General features: G+C 35.5%; 1 protein-coding gene across 1 annotated transcript; it reads left to right on the top strand.

Annotated features, from left to right (window-relative positions):
- The first annotated feature begins 3,288 nt into the window (after nt 1-3,288).
- Nucleotides 3,289-10,059, top strand: LOC121420938 (40S ribosomal protein S16-like). Its single transcript, XM_041615492.1, has 6 exons — nt 3,289-3,332; nt 3,463-3,520; nt 7,811-7,912; nt 8,427-8,523; nt 9,111-9,158; nt 9,725-10,059. Exons 2-6 carry the CDS (start codon nt 3,467-3,469, stop codon nt 9,868-9,870), a joined length of 447 nt encoding a protein of 148 aa, XP_041471426.1. The 5' UTR covers nt 3,289-3,332; nt 3,463-3,466; the 3' UTR covers nt 9,871-10,059.
- The last annotated feature ends 3,478 nt before the right edge of the window (nt 10,060-13,537 follow it).

Here is a 13,537-nt window from a genome sequence, read left to right as displayed (position 1 = left end):
AAATGACCATATGATTGTGATTTTTTGCATGGTCAGTTATACTCAACTGTGACTATTAATAGATAAGCACGTGATTAGGAAACAATCATCAATAAGGTAAGCAAAAAAAAAAAAATCCGACACCACAATTACTTACAAAAAAAAAATGACTTGATCATTATTGAAAAGGGCACACTCCAAATTTCAAGGATTTAAGATATATCCAAATCGGCTAAAGATGGGCAATAGCCGAACATTGATTGGGTTTATTCTGAATCCTAATGATTCATTACGGCCTGATTAAATCTTTCAAATGCAATATCGGTTATTAAAGCTAGTGTCGAGTACGTTAGGTCATACAGTCCGTCTGGATGAAATTTAGAGTGTAAGTTTTCAGTTTAAAGTGACTTATAATTCATAAAAAATTGAAATCCGAGTTGATCCATATTTAATAGGCCCGTCTTTTTTTACATGTTCAGGGATAAATCAAACTTCATAATTATTGTAATGAGGATAAAATTAAAACATTTCATACAATGAAATACACAAGAAAGGGTTTATTCGATGTCATTATTGGTTTAAAAGTGATTTCAAGTTCAATTTTGATGGCTAGCTTTTGCAGTACATATAGGTTTTTATTTTACTACTTAGGGAATATACTAAAATGTCATTATGACTCTGCATCAGTTCCAAATTCAGAAGTTCTCCTCTTTAGGTTGACCGTGAGTAAACGTCATCTCAGGTTACATAGTATCTCGAATACTAACTTGTCCATACCATTCTCGAAGCTGTAGACACTCATGTGTGCGTAGACTATTCTATGTTTTTTCATTCTCATGTAAAAAAATTCTTACGTTCTTAATTTTGTTTATTATTAATCAACTTATTGTTGGAGTTGACTCCCCTTCATATCTCTCTGGGTTTTTTTTTCTTCTGTCTTGCGCAATATATCCTTTACAACGAAGACCTCTTTGTGTGAAAAGCTGCATTTGTTCAGTAATTATGTTTCCATCAATATGATTTCTTTTTCTCTTTTTCTTTCTTGTAATACATGCATGTACGCATATAATAAGTCGACTATAATTTCTTCATTTCCAAGGGGGATCCACACTTTACAAGCTTTGCTTTTTAGTGGATCCCCCTCATTTCCATTTATGCTCTATATTATACTGTTTTTTCTGTTTTACGAAGTAAGAATGCCTTTCTGTAAAGTTGTTCTTGATTTGATTACTTTGTATTATGTTTTGAATGGAAGTGAAAAATAAAAGAATTGAATTGAATTGAATATCAGATGGGCCCCTCGCCCCACCTTCCCCACACTTCCGTCTTTTTTTGGGGCAAAGACTGTTATTTTATTGTGGTCTTCATAATTATAAGGCCGCCTGTTCAGTGATTTAGAAGCTGTTGTTAACCAGGGCCCTGCACAATTAAAGGTCAAGTCCACTCCAGCAAAATGTTGATTTGAATGAATAGAGAAAAATCAAACTAGCATCACACTGAAAATTTCATCAAAATCGGATGTAAAATAAGAAAGTTATGGCATTTTAAAGCTTCGCTTATTTCAGTTCACAAAACAGTGATATGCACAACAGTGACATGCAAATGAGTCAGTCGATGATATGTCCATCACTCACTATATTACTTTTGGTTTTTTTTGTTTGAATTATACAATATTTCATTTTTTACAGATTTGACCATAGCGACCGACTTGACTGAACCATATAATTCCACATGTATAGGGAAAAATTAATCACTGTTTCACTTGACAATGAGAAGAAAATCAGAATATTTCATATAATAAAATACAAAAGATGAGTGGATGACATCACCAGTCTCCTCATTTGCATACCGACCAGGATGTGCATATAACTGTTTTGTGAAAATAAGAACTAAAATAAGCGAACCTTTAAAATGTCATAGCTTTCTTACTTTACATTCAATTTTGATGAAATTTTCATTGTTATGTTTGTTTGGTTTTTCTCTTTTTATTGAAATATTTTTTTTGTTGGGGTGGGCTTGTCCTTTAAACAATCGAAACAACATACACAACACATAATCAAGTCGGCATTAAAGGAGAGAGCTGATCGAGAGAGAAAAAATTGCACTTCTACAAAATCAAAGACGATCATATTATATGCATAAAATATATATATATCTGGGTTGAGTAGATCTGCATTACTAGTATATGAAAGTTAATTTGTGGCGTCATAACCCGGAGGGGCCACTTACATTGACGAGTGGATACCATGCGCGACCAAAAAACACGTAAAAAGGATGTCTTTTTCACGATAGGGCACGTTACGTATGTAACGTGAAAAGGATGTCAAAAGCACAAAAATAATGAAAAAAAAGGGTATCTATTTCGCTAGGAAAATTACGTGTTTAGGGTCGAATTTGCGGGGATCCCGATGATAAAACAAAATTAATTTTTTTTAAGGATGTCATTTTTGCCCCAACACTTCGTGTTTAGAGTCTGATTTGCGCGAGGTGTAGAAGGTGGGGTCGTACTATAAACCAAATAAGGTAAAGCCGACGACCAAACAAAGGACCGGTTCATTTCAGAAATATTTGCCAAGAGTATCGTTCCCAATACTTGTTAAGGGTAGGGTTTCACACGCCAATACGTGTTAAAGGGTGCATTTTCAGAATATGGAAATTACGTGTTTAGGGTGGTTTTCGAGACCCCATGGTCGCGCATGGTATCCACTCGCGAATGGAAGTGGCCCCCCCCCCGGGCGTCATAAAAGGCGATGCGACTATATATACAACTTTACCATATACAACCCTGAGTAAATTCTCATTTTTTTTCAGAAGCGAATTTTAAATTTTCCTGAAAAGAGGGTAAATCATATAGAAATTACAGCGCATGAGTACACAGGAGTTACTCGGGTATGTGACGTCACAAAATGAAAATGGTAAAAATCCAATATCTATACCAGTATCTTTGATGGATCTATCCCAAATCTTCATAACAAATATTTATTCCCTGCCGCATTTATAATAGCAAACCCTACAACAGGGCGAGAGTCTCCTTGAATTAGATTTTAAATGGGGGGGCGGAAACACAAAGATTTCGATGCCCCCTATGGGGCATGGAAATCTTGGTAGCACTGCTCGAACTTACCTGACTACCCATCCCCTCATGAAACATTGAAACAATAAATACGAAACAATGAAAAAAGGGAAATTAGAAAGCCCCCCGCGCCGCGCCCCCCGTGGGGGGGGGGGGGGGGGGGACGGGGACGCACAAAATGACTATCGATACAGTGACATGTATCGGATTGTCTTGGTATCGTTTGACCTTACCACGTGAAACCCGTTCAACTTCCTTTTCAGGGTCAACCACAAATCAGGTACACGATCAATGAAATACGGTCTCATAAACCGAATTATTATTCTAAGCGTGCACCTTCACCATGCAATTAATGCCTTTCAATCAAATCCCATAATATTTATCTTTATATTAATTATATTTTCATACAGAACAATGGCCGAGAAAGAGAAAACGCCGCCACAGTCCGTGCAAGTGTTCGGCAGAAAGGTATCCATTTCCCCACATGTATACAGTCCCAAGTGTGTTATTTTGTGTTGGTACTGGTGGTTGTGGATCATGATGAAGACAAATGTGATTCATTGTGAATGTGAAAATGAATCAAGTAGTGAATTTCATATACAAAGCTTGGCTAGGACAAGGCAACTCCCACGAATGCAAGACGAAATAGAGAGTATGAAACTATGATGCATCAAGGATTCAAGCCCAGGCATTATTTGTGTATTTTTTGCGTGCTCTGACTCACTAAAATTAAAAAAAACAATGAAATTATGATGAGATATGACTTTTTTTATTGAAAAAAAGTGTGTGTGACTGTGAATTGTCAGAGTATGACTATAAGTCTACAGAGATGCTAAGTTCAAAGACCAGCTATACGTGAGATTTTCTGTGAATCTGAGTGAGATCACAGACATTGTGTACAATATAGGCTGTGATATTTGCGTGAGACAGAGATTTTTAAGCCTTAAATTAAGGGGATGAATAAGGGTCCAAAATGCTCGAGTCTCACGCATAATGTGTGAGACTTTGGTACTCTGTATGAGTATGAGTAGGGCCTAACTTACGTACTTTGTCTTCTTATTTGATTGAATGAAAGAATTTTTTTTAAGCAAAAAAAAGAAAATGAATTTTGTGACGAGCGAAAAAATACACAAGAGTCAAGACACAATGCATAAAAAAACAATTCATGGGCCGGACTAATATAATTTGGCCATGCATGCAGATCATTATCATTATCATTCAATCATGACACCGATAAGATTTTTTTTTCGCTTGTCACAAAATAATTTTTGTTTTCTTTGGCTTTGCTTAAAAATCAATCAACTTTCACACACTTTTGAACTGAAACGTATTTTCATTATTATTTGAATCGAATCTTTAAAGGTCAAGTCCACCTCAGAAAAATGTTGATTTGAATCAATGGAGAAAAATCAGACAAGCACAATGCTGAAAATTTCATCAAAATTGGATAAAATAAGAAAGTTATGACATTTCAAACTTTTGCTCATTTTCAACAAAACAGTTATATGAACGAGCCAGTTACATCCAAATGAGAGAGTCGATGATGTCACTATTTCTTTTGTTTTTTATTGTTTAAATTATACAATATTTCAAATTTTTACAAATTTGACGATTAGGACCTCCTTGCCTGAAGCACAAAATGTTAAAATAATGGAATTCCACATGTTCAGGGAGGAATGAAAGTTCATTACACATGACAATGACGAGAAAATAAAACTATTTGATATTTCATATAATAAAATACAAAAGAAATAGTGAGTGAGTGATGTCATCAACTCTCTCATTTGGATGTAACTGGCTCGTTCATATAACTATTTTGTTAAAAATAAGCGAAACTTTAAAATGCCATAACTTTCTTATTTTACATCCGATTTTGATGAAATTTTCAGTGTTATGCTTGTTGAAGTTTTCTCTTTTTATTCAAATCAAGTTTTTGTTGGGGTGGACTTGTCCCTTAAGTATAACTTATATTAAGCTTGAATCTTGAAAGAAAATTTGATTTCAGTTGATACGAGTGGAAAACATGAAGAAAAATCTTTCAAAGTCATGATGAGTGATGACATTGACAATCGAGCATAGTTCAGTGTCGCTGTCATGGGACATTGTCATTTAGTGATTGAATCTGACACACTCAGTGAAAAAACATACCGTCCGAGTAGAAAAAGCATGTTTTGTCACCATGTGAGACATTCACATAGTGAGAATGACACAATTTTTTTTTGTCTGCAGTGTGGACTATGACATATTTAAATTATACATGAAATTGAAAACAAATTTTAATTTTTAAATAAAACTTTGAAACTAAAAGCCAATGATTGTGAGAAATTGTATCAAAGTTCCAAGTGAAATACGGTCTCACTTGCCTGCATGCTGTACTGTGCCCAAACTTATTCAGTCTGGAGACATGAACTTTGGAGAGAAATCATTCCCTCACGCGAGTTTACTCTCCAAGTCATCTGGCAGTGGCACTTGCTGACATATAGCACATTTCCAAAAATAAAAAGTCTCGTTAATTGAAACATTTTACCGATCCCATTGGCCAATGATATTAAATCATTCCGCATGTTTTAAAGAAAGATTAGGCTATTGAAATCTGACTTTTTTGTGAAATGCCAGACCCAAATTTATTTCAGGGACCCCAAGAAAATTTTACAAATGGTACACTTCCATATTGGCGTTTGACATGGGAAACGATTGCACAATACTGGTTCTGGGGGCCGATTGCCGGCCAGACAATTGAAACCATGCCGTGATTCAAATGTTCGATTACATGTAATTATCAGCCCATAAACAATTGCACAACTGCTTTCCATGAAAAAGCCAAGATGGCAGTACAAACATTGGCAATTTTTGTTTTTTTTTGCTTTTGGCAACTTCAGATAAAGATGGGATTCCGATAAATCATTTTATCAAAAGTGGAATGATTATGGAATTTGTATTTTCCCATGCTGGCAGGGCATGGTTTCCAGACCTTGGGGAGGATGTTTGATGTTAGCGAATGGTTTTTCTCAAAGGGGAATTCACCCTGACAAAAACTTTGTTGTGAAAATAACAGAAAAAAAAAATATTGGTAAAGGTTTGAGGACAATCCATCAAAGAATAAAAAGAACTTAAAGCATGAGAGTTTTAATTATGTTCTTTGTGATGTCATATGCGAGCAGCTTTCCTACATTTTGTATGGTTAAAAAATCTATGAAATGTAATTTTCTCAGAAAATTGAAAATGTTTTTTAAAAGTTTTTGATTATTTTTATCTCCTAAACACAAATGAAAAATCAAGTCATCACAAACCGTAAAAATAAAGTTTATGCGTTTTGTATTACCGGTAATACATAACATGTGGGGCAGCTGCTCGTTTATGACTTCACAAATAAAAAAAATTGAATTTCTCATAACTTTCTGTGTAATGTTTAATGGATTTTCCTCAAAACCTTCAATATTTTTTACTGTTTTTTTCTGCTACTTTTACTACAAACTTCATGTCAGGGGGAACTTCCACTTTAACTCAATTAACTGTATAGTTAGAGAGTGAGTGTGTGATGTAAATGTTATCAGTACTTCTTCATACAATTACTGTCTCACTACTGGTATATATTTTGTATGTTACTGGCCTGTATTTCTTTCGATCAAATAATGTAAAACTGAAATCATATTACATTATATTAATTTATGAGAATATGTATAGAGAGTGAGTGTGTGATGTAAATGTTACCAGTACTTCTTCATACAATTACTGTCTCACTACTGGTATATATTTTGTATGTTACTGGCCTGTATTTCTTTCGATCAAATAATGTAAAACTGAAATCATATTACATTATATTAATTTATGAGAATATGTATAGAGAGTGAGTGTGTGATGTAAATGTTACCAGTACTTCTTCATACAATTACTGTCTCACTACTGGTATATATTTTGTATGTTACTGGCCTGTATTTCTTTCGATCAAATAATGTAAAACTGAAATCATATTACATTATATTAATTTATGAGAATATGTATGACATATAAATTTATAAAAATTCTGAGTGTGTCAGTGTGTGGCAAATTCCTTCATTTGCATGAGTACTATTTTGTGAAAGTAAGCAATAGCTTTAATAAAAATGCCATAACTTTATTATCATACGTCCACTTTTGATGAAAGTTTCAGTACCGTACTTTGGTTGTCCGATACGGTCAAATCAATGTAACTGTCTAGTTGTCAGGTTGAACTTGGTCTTTAAAAGCTCACCGTCTACTATTCTAATAACAATTTGCCCCGTTTTTGATCTACACATAAACAAATGGGCTTTTGACTTTCATTATGAGATTTTGGTTTGTGGGAAAAATGTGCCATGTTGTTGATTTAGTTTAATAGAATCCTTTTGCAAAGCAAATTTCCAAGAAAATGAGGAGTTTTGAGTCCCATGATATGATTGATAGTGAGTCCCATGTTTGTCTTTGTGCCTCTTCTCTATTCTAGATGGAATTCAGCGTAATTGCAGAATACCCCTCCATTAAATCCAAGAAATTTATCAATATTTTCCAATGTCAGAAAACATCTCAAACAAGTAATGTTTTACACTTGTAGCAGGGGCCAGAAAAACAACATATTGCAAACTACCTTTTTTCAAAGAAAACTTGCATAAAAAATGATATCATTTACCAGTACCGGTGTTTTAGAATTTTTGTTTATAATGGAGAAATTCAGTGACCAATGTCTGTGACCAAATATAACGACGACTTCTAATTTTTGTATCTTTATTATTTTTGTATTAGAAAACAGCTACAGCTGTTGCCCACTGCAAGCAAGGCAATGGACTTTTGAAGGTCAACGGTCATCCTCTGGAGCTTGTCCAGCCCCAGGCCCTTCAGTCAAAGGTAAATTCTATCAGTTGTTCACAAAGACCCTGGGGGAGCATTTCATGAAAGAACTTGTCAGATATTAAACTCTGCTGATATGCATGCATACCAATATTAATTTCTTACTGAAGAAATACTGATTTTGAGATAAAAATACTGTAAAAGCAAATACAACTTGGCTCTAGAATTATTGAGAACTTGGGACAATGTATAGTTATTGACGAACCTGGGATTGATCAAAATTTTGTCATCTTAATTTTTATAACGTTAGTTTATTGGGCTTGCTTGACGGACAGATTATAATGTGGAAGTAAACCAACCCCTGGTTGATTCCTTATTCCTTTTCCACATGATTTGTGACTTTCTACCTCCTTTATTGTGTCTTTAATGTTTTTTGTCACATTACAATATTTCTATATCCATGGGTGACATGTCATGTTAGCAATCTGTTTGATGGTTTTGGTCACATGACCCTTGCCTAATCATTGAACAGAATTGAATTAAAAACCACAATTATGCTTTCTATTCCTAGCTCCTTGAGCCCGTGTATCTTCTTGGCAAGGATCGCTTTGCTGGTGTTGACATCAGGGTTCGAGTCAAGGGAGGAGGACGTGTAGCACAGATCTATGGTAAGCCAAATTTTGGGTGTGATTAGCTACTTCTAGCATGCGTGAATGATTTTCTGTCAGTATATTTCTTTTTCCTTTACTGTACAATAGAGTATTTTTCCTCCGTGTGAAGATTGATTGCAAAGAGATAAATTTCTCAATTCTCATGGTATATAATTTTTTTTTTTTTGGGGGGGACCAAGGGGCAAGGAAACTAACAACAAAAACTAGTATTTATTTTGCTGACTTTTATTTAAGCATTGCCCTCCTGTTCAAAATGCTTAAACTTGCACGAAGATTCTTAGTTGTTGACAGTTTTTGAGGGATTGGAAAATGCATGCAAGAATAATAAAAAAAAAAGTTCTTCAAAATTCTGCTGAAGCAAAATGGAATACCTGTCCAGTGGCCACACTTTGAACCTCTGCAGAAATGAGGCCAAATTTGTAGTTGAAAATCTGAATGATTTGGCAGTTTACTTCGTTCAAGATTGAATCTTGAACGAAGTAAACTGCCAAATCAACAATCATGTTCTTGTTATAAACCTTGCCTTTTATCAATCTAAGAAATTGAAATGTCATGTAATGAATATATATTTTTTTTATTTTCAGCTATCAGGCAAGCCATCTCCAAGTCTCTTGTTGCCTATTACCAAAAATGTAAGTATTAATTCAAAGACAGTGCGTCTGTTTATAAGATAATCTGGGGTTGCCACAGTTCATGGATTTTATATAATACATGAGCTACCAACTTATCATGTTAGGCTAATTTTTCCTTATTGGTCGACAAAAATACAGACTTAAAAAAGAAAGAAAGATGTATTTTCAGGAGTACTTTTCACAACTAACTGCCTAAATATGCAATATATAAGCTTTTCCAGTGCTCTTTTGAACTTTTGGGGGGCTAAATTGCCCAAGTCACTGTGCCATCTTATCCCTGTTGGGATTACTTGTAAGTGTACAACCTTGATGTGTTATCTCAGTTGGTAGAGCATCAGTCTCACAACTGGGAGGTCGCGAGTCCAAACCTTGTGGCGTCGGACCAAAAGACATGAAAAGATATGAGTTGCTGCTAGCCTGTTTGGCGTTCCAACAAGAGATAGAGCTATGTCAATCTGGTGCTGTGCAGTGGCTGCCGGGCCCACTATCAATGGGGTAAACCAAATTTTCGGAGGATTTCTGTTTCGAACAATAAAATATTGATTCTCTACTTTGTCTTTCTGCAGTCGTTGATGAAGCATCCAAGAAAGAGATCAAGGACATCCTCATCCAATACGACCGATCACTCCTCGTCGCCGACCCCAGGCGCTGCGAGCCCAAGAAATTCGGCGGTCCAGGACCCCGTGCCCGCTACCAGAAATCCTACCGTTAAGACCAGGAAGGATGGCTGTGGTGATACTGGTACCATAGGGGGGACATTGATCCAAGATCTTGTCATCGAGGTCTTGGTCTACGGACACACTCATCGGCTGTGGGGGGTTTCATGTGCTATTTGCTCATGACAGCAATTGTGGTTGCATCGTTAGACGACATCAAGGAATAAATACAATATGTAAATTCACTTCATGTTTTGTTTATATGTTGAATGTTTGTGTGTGGCTTTGGTGTACACTCTAGCGATTATAGCAAACTCAATTTCAAGAGGTCTGTTGCAGTAAGAGTTGTAATTAAACCTAACTTTTGAAATCAAAGACAATTTGATCTGCAACCAATCACATGCATGCATTTGGGAGTTGCATGTGATATTTTGATTCCCTATCAAATGTAACTCCTAAAATCTGGACTTGCAATCAAATGAAAGTGCTTGAATAAAACACAATTTTATTTTCAACCAATCAGATGCACATATTTAGGATTTGCATGTGATATATTGGTTTGTGTTTAATTGCTAGTCTTACTGCAAAGTGCCCCAATCTCCCTGTCACTAGAGATTTGATTATTTAAAAATCTATGGAAAGCCAGATGGAAGCAGCTTCCCTCATTCCAGAGAGTATGATTGGCCATGGGCGGAAATCCTAGGGGGGACGGGGGATGCGGCCCCTTACCCAAAATAGTAGGGGGACACAATATCAAATGTCCCCCCTACTATTTTTGGTGGAAAGAAAAACGTTATTCAATATCGAAATAAAACATGTATTTGGACGAGGTAATGTTACTTTTCTGGTGATTACCTTTTTTTTGCTTGTCAAATTCATTTTAATCTAAATGACCTTTTTTTGTGTGATTCCTTTTTTTTTGCTTGTCAAATTTTCCAACCCCTGGTCCCCCCTACCTTTTGGGAGAGTTCCGCCCTTGTGATTGGCACAAGCCCAGGTCATCTCTCAGAAACATTGATGTTAAATTTATTATGCACTTAGTAGTCGATACCTAATTCTCTATGTACTTTACAATTGAATCGCACTTTGTATAGTTTAACTTATGAAATTGGCTTCACTGGCTTTCCATACTTGAGATTTCAATAGATTTTAATCATTTACAATCGTTAGGATGAGACCCTAGTATAAGAACACCATCTTTGGTCCCAGAATTTTACATTCTGACCCATTTCCTATCCTGTAATGTTATGACAATGGTTTGAAGTAGCCATAAATTTGAAATGGATTTTGACCCGGTGTTCCAAGGACTTGTGATTAATATAATCGACTTAACTATGAAAAGCCATGGATATCCTCATTTTTATCCATAAATGATTCTTCATGAAGAAAATTCATATTCACTGACTGCCCTTGCGCAAACAAAAATATGTGAATATTGGGGACATGGGGCTGCTACGGAATGCCTGGATTTCCAAAGATTGAGTTTGATTGGAACAATCTAATTTCTAAATAATATTATAGTGATAGAAGCAAAAAATGATGGACTAAAGATAAATCCACTGTCCCTGCGCAAACAAAAATATGCTAATTGGGGGAACCTGTCCATAATGACTGCCTGGCTTTCCAAAGTAGAGATAGGAAAAATCTGATTCCTCAAAACTGTACTGATAAATGTGAAAAAGGAGGAGGGACTATATGGGTCAATCCATATCAAATCAACCAATTTTCAGACAATTTGTCACCCGACCCTCTTCGATTTTCTTTAAACTCGCACCAAATGTTGCCCCAAGTGTCTGACGGAAAAATCTGAAATATTTTGCCCCAAGGTCAAATGGTTGCTAAGATACGGCCTCCCATAGCAACCAATGCGAACTCAAAGAAATTATTTTAAATAAAATTGCCTATTTTTGATTGACTACTGCAGCAAAGTTTGATTGATTACAGTCTTCATTTTAAGTAAATTGGAAGAACTTTTTGGTCTAAACATGCAGAGTATACTGTAGCGCGGACCTGTCAACCGGATTTCGCACACGAGGTCACCGAAAATGGTGTTAAGCATCCGTGTCAATGATTTCAGAAGCATGTTTGGAGGCTCATAAATCCAAAACTAAATTAGCTTAGAACCAAATATTATGCACATTTATGGACTTTCATATACTCAACAGAATTACAAAAAAATTGACCCAAGAGTGTGTGTCGTTTTCCTGTAGGGCGCCCTCAAAGTTGGATTTTTTTTCAAAAGATGCCAAGTTCAAGGTCACGGATCACCTCCCGTCCCATCGAGGAGGGGGACCAATTTCTGTGTTTTGATAGACATTTACCCATATTTTCAAGTGTTACTTGAGAAATTTTGCTACCGGAATGTTTAGGGGCTGATTTGCGCATTCCAAAATGGTCGTAAACACCCTAAATTTGACGTTAATGACACATACATGCTTTTCAACACTTTTCAAATTGTGATAACTCAAAGATGAAATGCCAAAATACATTGATATCTTCTGTGATGATAGTCTGTAATTGGTATTAAAAGGATATATCTTCAGAAATAGTTTTTATTGTTGGTAATGACCTTGAAAACACACCTAAAATTCAATAAAAACAGTAAATTGGCTAATTTTCCAGAATCATATGGCATTCAAATGGTGTTTACATTGACTTTCAAATGGATGTCATTTCAATACAAAGGGTGAGCTTAAGCCAAAACTTGATAGACATGTTCAACTTTTGTTCTACTTTAAGCAACATAAAATATTTGAACTCAAAACCTTATCATTTGACCTTGAAATTGTTCCAAATATAGCTATTTGTGCTTCATAAGTAGCATATTCAAATCACACGTGTACTTTGCAACACATTTTAAAATGGACACTTGGGGCAACATTTGGTGCGAGTTTAAAGAAAATCGAAGAGGGTCAGGTGACAAGCATTGGTTGATTTGATGTGGATTGACCCACAAATAAAGTGTATTGGATGCGAGGAAGATGATGGGAGAAAGACAAGTGGGGGAGAGAGAGAGATTTTGATGGAAAGGGGGAGTAGAGAAAATAGGAGGGAGAAACAGGGAGAGAGAAAAGCATTAAAAGGAAAAATGAAAATACAAATTGCATACAAGAACTCTAAGAGGTATATTTATTCTTTGATAAAAAATGACAAATTTCTTCTTAATTAACATGTACATGTAAATAGAAAAATACAAATTACAAAAAATAGTGCTTTGCAAATATGTTGGCATCCTATATGTAGTAAAAAGTAAACTATGAACCACTTTCATACATTAATACAAGAAGAAAAATAAAATGGACTCTTGCAATGTAGATAGTGGATTATGACGAACCCAAAATAATACAGAAATACAGAACCAGGAATGTACAATGCCAAATATTTTTGTGTTTGTTTTGGGCACTTCATTCTATGCTATACATGATGAAATATTAAATCAGTGGTTTTTGATTGCTCTAGTTCAGTGAATCTCCAAACATATAGGCCCGTATTCACAAAGGTCGACTAAAGTTATACTGGGGTTAAATTTAGTCAGGGGTTAACTAACACCCGGGTATAAAGTTAGTCCACCGCGCTATTCACAAACGGTGGACTTACTAATCCATGGCCTAACTTTAGCACCCGGGGTTAAATTTAACCCACGGCTGAGTTATACCCTGGTGCTAACTTTAGTCCATGGATTTAATCATGAACTGAAGCTAGCATACTATTATAACACTGCAC

This window comes from Lytechinus variegatus, chromosome 9 (genome assembly GCF_018143015.1).
Source record: "Lytechinus variegatus isolate NC3 chromosome 9, Lvar_3.0, whole genome shotgun sequence".
Taxonomy (NCBI): Eukaryota; Metazoa; Echinodermata; class Echinoidea; order Temnopleuroida; family Toxopneustidae; genus Lytechinus; species Lytechinus variegatus.
Note: the sequence above shows the minus strand (reverse complement) of the source record. Positions and strands in the feature narration are given on the sequence as shown.

Excerpts from the sequence above, each read along its gene's own strand:
- LOC121420938 (XM_041615492.1), top strand. The coding sequence starts at position 3,467 with ATGGCCGAGAAAGAGAAAACGCCGCCACAGTCCGTGCAAGTGTTCGGC. Across the intron at positions 3,521-7,810 it reads TGCAAGTGTTCGGCAGAAAG|AAAACAGCTACAGCTGTTGC; the intron begins GTATCCATTTCC and ends TTTTTGTATTAG. Across the intron at positions 9,159-9,724 it reads TGTTGCCTATTACCAAAAAT|TCGTTGATGAAGCATCCAAG; the intron begins GTAAGTATTAAT and ends GTCTTTCTGCAG.